The following is a 7459-nucleotide window of genomic DNA, read 5'->3' on the forward strand; positions in this document are numbered from 1 at the left end:
CCGGCTAATTTCTGGACCGATTTTGACGAGACTTTCACTGATAGTTAGCTGATGATATAAGAAGTAACTTAGGTTTATTTTTTAGACTAGCCTCGCCCCGCGGCGTCACCCGCGGTACCACGAGACATAGCATCGCGGGACTCAGCTATTAATAATAAAATTTAATGTTTCCAAAGCAAAGCAAGGGCGGGTCGCTAGTATACAATATACGATACACTGTGGTGAATTGTAAGATATCAAATAATCTCAACAACCGTTATATAATTTAAACCTACTTATATTTTTTTACATTTTAGTACATTTATAGTACCTTTTTTTATTGTCCTAGTAGGCAGACGAGCGCACAGCCCACCAGATCGTGAGTGGTTTCTGTCGCCCATGGACCTCAGCAATGCCAGGGGCATAGCCAAGCCGCTGTCTACCGTGAATTAAGTTGTGTGCCATTTATTATGCCTACTATAATACCAGTGGTGTTCAAGAGAAAACAATTGACGCAACTAATATTAAGTATATTAAATATAGGTACTTATCGAATATTGAACATGATAGAGAACTAGAAAATGTTTATGTACGAAGTAATAAGAATTCTTCGTGCGCAACACGTGTTAATTTGAATACCACTACAGTTGTCCCCCCCCGGCTTGGACCCCCACATTCTCGCACTCGGATTGCGAGGACGGCTTTTAATTAAATTCTTTAGGTCGTATGGGACGTCCTTGCAATAGGGCTGTGGGTAATTGCTTATTACCAATATAATTATTTGTTGAATTTTCTTCGCTACATGAAATGAACGATGAAATGAACCAAGCGCTTGGTAAATGGGATTTAAAGGCGAGGGCAGATACGAAATCGACCACGCACTATCTGGTGGTAGGACGTCTTGTGAGCCCGCTCGGGTAGGTACCACTACCCTGCCTATTTCTGCTGTGAAGCAGTAATGCGTTTGAGTTTGAAGGGTGGGGCAGCCGTTGTAACTATACTGAGACCTTAGAACTCATATCTCAAGGTAGACGGCGGCATTTACGTTGTAGACGTCTATGGTCTCAGGTAACCACTAAACATCAGGTGGGCCGTGAGCTCATCCACCTATTTAAGATATAAAAAGACGTAGGATACAATTGAAACTCCGACCTCGTATCTCAAAGTGGATGGCTTCCTTGATGTGGTAGGTTTAAAAAATGTGAACATACATATCTACAATCTCCCTCTACTCTTAAGTTAAGCTGATTAAGATGCAGTTAGGGCTATCGCACTGGGCTAATTTACTTGAACGATATAGCTCCATGAAGTTGATTGCAGATTTGTATTTAAATTCATCTTCAACTTTAAGCCGCTTAGTGCTGAGTGAGGATCAGTCTCATCAATCTATCTCTAACTCTTACTGTCTTGGGCTGTACGCATCCAGTTTTTATTCACAGTCCCGACCATACGGCAGCAATGTCTCGCTTAGATTACAACATCACTAATGTACTATATAATAAGTCACATTGCACTACGTTCACAGACTCATCCTTAGAGGTAACAAAAGTAGAAAAATTCATAAAATCTAAAGTGATTAACTACGTGCGTTTGTTTCGCATTTAATTTGTATAAATAAAAAAGTGGGTGTGCTACTTTCATGTATACATCTATTTATTATATACCCTTTTAAGCAGACAAGCACAACCTGATGGTGAGTGGTTACTGTGGTTCATGGACGTCAGCAATGCCAAGAGCAAAGCCAAGCCGCTGCTTATCGGTAAGTAGTTATCCCGAGCCTCGTTTGAAGAAGGACATGTCATAGCGCTCGAGAAGCACCGTGAAAAGAAGCTTATTATAAAAATTGATGGTACGCGGCAGAAAAGATCTCTGGAAATGGACAATGTATGAATGTGGTGGTTCTAGTTAGTATGGATGAGTCTGCGCCGGCGGCGAGGGATTAGGATTGCTGCGTGAAAGAAACAATAAACTATGAACCTTCAATTCGCATTTTTAGGTAAGTATCCTCCTCCTTCTCCTTCAGTCGATCGCTCATTGCTGAGCATCGAGATGCGCCCGCTTGTGACCTTTTTTTGTAATTTTTAGCCACTTATGTCGGTCAGTGGCACAGTGAAGTGCGTGGCTCAGTCTCACGTCCAGATACTCGGACACTTGGTCACTCCAACTTTTTCGGTAAGTATCAAGTACATTCAATTATTACAGAAATGAAAAAAATGTATTATATTTTTAAAAGTCATTTAATTTAGACTGTGAACTGGAATGCTTTACAAGAGTCACGCATCGATATTTTTATAAAAATTTACAACAATCGTCACTTATAAAATTTCATACGAACGCAATTACTTAATCTAGTTCTATAAATTATTATATACATTTCAACAAGACGGTACTAAAATTTTAAAGTTCAATAAACTACATGCCATACGTAATCAATGTTACAATTTAAAAAGTTTATTTTTAATTTGAATTTCAATATACCTTAAGGTAAAATGTTTTTTTAATTTAAATTTCAGTATACCTAATTAAGCAGAGTATTTCGACGATCTCAACGTTGGGCCGAATGAAGTCGAAATATCAATTAACTTGTAACAATCTTACATAACCTGATCTCAATTAATTTTATCTTTCACTTCTGTTAAAAGCCAACACGGAGTTATTTGAAACCAAATACCACAGATTGACTAAATAAGTACTAAACCAAAAAACAAAATACCAATACCGCGAACTACTTACTCTCTATCTGCTACACTCGTTTGAGAGTTCTATTGGGAAAACATCATAATAATTATTAAGAAATGTCAAATTTGAAAACTGCTTTGTGAAACATCTTGTAAGAAAGATTTAATAGAACCTAGAAATGGTTGCAATGATGTTGTCCTATGCACTCACAGTAAACATAAAAAAATCCCAAAAGAGACAGAGCGAATGTACAAAATAACGCAGGCTTTTCTTAATATCATAGTATAGAATTAATTTAATGAAGTAATTGAATATAAGCGCATGTATATCGCACTAGTGTTCTTTAAAACCACAAACAAATAGATCTCTGAACATTGACAATTTAATAAACATACCATAAACCTAGTTGAACTACTGTAGGATTTTGCTTGTGTAAACGAATTAATAAATTCGTGTATCCTTAAACTAATGATAGTGTGACAAATGCCGCGCCTGAAAACCTTCATCACTGACAACGTCTATCTGTTCATTCTCACACGAAGACTCCTGGTTCTTGGAACAGGACTTAGAGCAGCAGCACTTTTTAACTTTCCCTTCGGCAGAAGACAACGGAGACTCTTCTTTCTTCAACTTCACTCTTCTATTCTGGAACCAAATTTTCACTTGTTTCTCAGACAGCTTCAGTCGCGAGGCGATCTCTATTCTTCTCAATCTCGACAAATACATGTTCATTGAGAACTCTCTTTCTAATTCTAGAAGTTGAGTGCCGGTGAATGCGGTTCTGATGCGTTTACTGGAATCTTCTTTTAAAGGTAAACGTTTCAAGTCCTTTGAGTATCCCGGGAGTAGTTCTTCCGGGTGGGCCAGCGGTGGACTGGGAGTTCCATTTCTGCTGTCGCTTGATAAAGAAGGTGATCTTTGACCTTGACTTTTAGATGGTGAAGTTGTTTTATATGGGTGATGCAAGTATGGCGATACAGACTTCTTCCTTCGATTCACGAAATTCACTGGCTCTTGATCCTCGGTTTTTAGAAAGCTATCAAAAGGCCTCGGCTCATTTTGGCTCTCCACTAATTCCGGTTGACGCGGCAACTGATGGAGCATCGGATATCTGAAGTGCAGTTGCTCCAAAAACGGCCTGAACAGATCCGGTGACCTTTGATGTTGCAGACCGAAACTTAGAAGATTGTTCAAATTTCCCGGATATGGGTACGGCAAGAACTTCGGTCGTGGATCTAAGTGTGAGCCGATTAAACTTGTGTATGGATTGAAAGAGTCGCTGGCCATCTCGGATTTCTTCGAGTCCTTCGTGTCACTGATCAGAGTGTCGACTAAAAATGAGCGAGACATTTTCGCGTGGCTACCACACAGACGTTGCATCCACAACTGATGGTGCAGGGTGAGTTTTGCCGAGGTAACAATTACAAAAACTACCCCCACTTAGTGCACCCCATTGTAAATAAACACAATAGGTCTCACTCGAAGCGTTTCGGCAATTATTTGGCCCGTCCCACCCTTTTGTCGGTGAGCCGTCAACCCCAGTTTTTGATGAAAAAAAAAAACTTGTATTATCATGAAAGAAACGTTTTAGTAGCTATGAATAATTTTGTATGGGACGATAACATCCCTTATATTTGTCTCATTAAATCCAATTTGGTTGCTGTTTATGAAGTTGCATTGTTGTTAGTATTGTATCAGTTTTTATTCCAGGACGATGATTGCACGCACACACGAAGGTAAGAATTTCAATAAGTTTAATACAGTGTTCGTTGCTTTAATTCTGGGCCTTTTCCAGAAATTGTAATTTAATAATGAAACAGTATTGATGTCTTACAAAAAATCTCAATCAAACTCAATAATCATTAATTGGTTACTTTTGAAACAAATTAGACTTAGAGTCACACAAAAAAACAACAACAATCGGAGATAATCACATAAAAATCTCATGATCGTTTCACCTTTAACTAGAATCTTCTGTACTATACGAACCTGGGACAGATAGATATACATACTTTCATACATTTAGATATACGGATATGAAGCAAAAATAAAACCTTCCTTTCGATTTTTGTTAAATAGTGACATTAGCTTTTCGCTATACAGAAATAAAAGATTTACATAGTATTTACCAAAAGTATTTTTATAATTGTTCTAACAAAAATACATACTGACATGAACATGACAACAGTAGGATACACCTAACCTAAATTTTCAATGTCGATTAAGCCAAAACACATAATGAATTCGCAAAACAAGCATCAAAATCACAAAATCCACTCAAACAAGACCATATTAATTAAGTATGAATACCCTATAATACAGGCCTTATGGTGCACGCGTGATCCAAGAGCCGTTTTTAGGGTGGGTATCCATTAGCCCCGCCCTGCAAAATCACGTCCCCAAGAACGAGTTATCGAATATGAAAAGGGTCCAGTAACAATGTTTGGTAGCATTATAATTGTGAATCAATTCGCTTTATTATCCTGTCATATTTAATTTGAAAGACTCACAGGCTTTGGTGAGTGGCCCGTAGCCCCATTATCGGTAATGAGAGCAATAATGACGCACGGCTTTCGTCCGATTCCGTTGGAAGTGGTGTACGGCACGTTGAGGATATATAAATGTCTTGGATAAAGTAATTTTTTTTAATCCTAAAATTTACTGGTGGTAGGTCCTCTTGTGAGTCCGCACGGGTAAGTACCACCACCCTACCTATTTCTGCCGTGAAGCAGTAATGCGTTTCGGTTTGAAGGGTGGGGCAGCCGTTGTAACTATACTTGAGACCTTAGAACTTATATCTCAAGGTGGGTGGCGCATTTACGTTATAGGTGTCTATGGGCTCCAGTAACCACTTAACACCAGATGGGCTGTGAGCTCGTCCACCCATCTAAGCAATAAAAAAAAGCCTATTCTATTGACCTCGAGAGGTCATACCAGATTCACCGAGCCAGTAGGTGAGCTCACGGGGCTCTAACCTGGGGATTTATTTTTGGTGTAGCGACGGGTATAAATAAAGGAAATTGCTTATGTTTTCCATATAATTCTTAGGTTCAGTGAAGATGCAGACTCGAAGCAAAATGAATAAAATACATTTGGATTTGAGATTTCCATTTCCTAAATTACTGCTGCTAGACTCAATACTAAAAGTAACTTTAGTTTGTAATTCAAAGAATGAACCAATAAGATGTTATAAAAAATAAATTTTAAGTCGACTTCAAAAACAATGGAGGTTCTCAAATCTTTATTTAATACAAAAGTTTATTAGTTTTGCAAAAGTACGCTGACCTTTTTGCGGACTCTTTTCACTTGTGAAATTTAATTCCGAATAGGTGATAAAGTTACGACGACTTAAAAGCACTTCTAAAGACCAAATTGAATAAAAAACTTTTGACTTGACAATAATTAAAACTACTGCAAATCTTTAACGCCGCAATCGTGCCAAGATAAAGAAGCAATGAGAAACACAATCTGAAACTTCTCCGAGTATTCAGTGTCAACATGTTTCTGTTGGAAATGAACTGCGGTCTGTTTCAAGATTTAAATCTATTATTTTAATTGTTTTGTAGAATTCCAAATAATCCATTAAAATTCCTCAAAATTTATCCACATTAGGTAAGCCTAATGGCCTAATTTATCCACATTAGGTAAACTACATTAGTTATATTATTTGTCACTCAGGAGCGGAGGTGCAATGTTCATTTGAAATGCGATTAGACACGGCCTTAGGTCTTTCAGACTCTTCACGAGGAGGGTTCAATATTATCAAATAATCCATAATATCTATAATTAATAACTCTTCTTCATCGTTCCCACACTGCTGAGGATGACGACCACGTGTGACGTTCTTCCACAGTGTTCGATCATGGGTGGCAGGGAGTGCATGGTACAGACTACCACCAAGTGCTTCTCTTACTAGATGAGACCATTTGGCTGGTGTTCTACCCACGGCGCGCTTACCTTCTATGCGACCCGAAATTATGAGCTTGTCTAATTAATGTCTGGGAGACCGCATGATGTGTCCGAAGAAGCTCATAACACGTTCCCAGCAGATGACAGAGAGCCGTTTTCGAATGTTTGGCTTCATTAATAAACAAATTTATATCTGAACTAGCGACCCGCCCTCGCTTCGCTTCGGAAACATTAAAACACACATGAAACCAAAAAGATAAAATAAAAAAAAAATTTAAAAAAAGTAGCCTATGTTCATCAGGGACAATGTCGGCTTCTAATGGAAAAATAATTTTTCAAATCGGTCCAGTAGTTTCGGAGCCTATTCGAAACAAACAAACAAACAAATCTTTCCTCTTTATAATATTAGTATAGATAATTCCCGAATCCAATGGGGCATTGATATTTCAAAACAATAATCTAACGAGTTCTATTAACAAAGTTTTAATGTTAATAGTTAGTGCGTCATATTTTAGCGCTTTTCCAAGTGCCATTATCACGGCTAGTCTGAAGACTGCAGATAAGATGCTAGCAGACAAATTTGTCTACTTATTTTCTAGTCCGTGTATTTTTAGCTCATATAACTTAGAGACCCTTACTCCATCGTAACGGTGTCTTGGTTTTTCTATATATTGTAGAACTTTAGAATCCCCACAAGTCGAACAAAAATAAAACTGATTAAAATATTGTAATATCCGATCCGGTCAAGACCAAAGTTGATACAGTTGAGCAAAACCTCGAAAGAAGCGCAATACAATTTGAATGTAATTTTTTTATTAGATTTGAACCACAATCTTATTCTATTAAGATTGTTACATATGAATATTTGAGCAAGAGATAAAGAGAATATACT

At 37.8% G+C, this 7459-nt stretch overlaps 1 protein-coding gene across 1 annotated transcript; it reads right to left on the reverse strand.

The window, feature by feature from the left end:
• Window positions 1-2200: 2200 nt before the first annotated feature.
• LOC114249429 (uncharacterized) lies at window positions 2201-4050 on the reverse strand. The gene has a single exon (XM_028183016.2). It carries the CDS (start codon window positions 4036-4038, stop codon window positions 3124-3126), a length of 915 nt encoding a protein of 304 aa, XP_028038817.2. The 5' UTR covers window positions 4039-4050; the 3' UTR covers window positions 2201-3123.
• Window positions 4051-7459: the final 3409 nt, after the last annotated feature.

The sequence above is a fragment of the Bombyx mandarina genome, chromosome 23 (genome assembly GCF_030267445.1).
Source record: "Bombyx mandarina strain Sakado chromosome 23, ASM3026744v2".
NCBI lineage: Eukaryota > Metazoa > Arthropoda > Insecta > Lepidoptera > Bombycidae > Bombyx > Bombyx mandarina.

Excerpts from the sequence above, each read along its gene's own strand:
- LOC114249429 (XM_028183016.2), bottom strand. The coding sequence starts at position 4,038 with ATGCAACGTCTGTGTGGTAGCCACGCGAAAATGTCTCGCTCATTTTTA.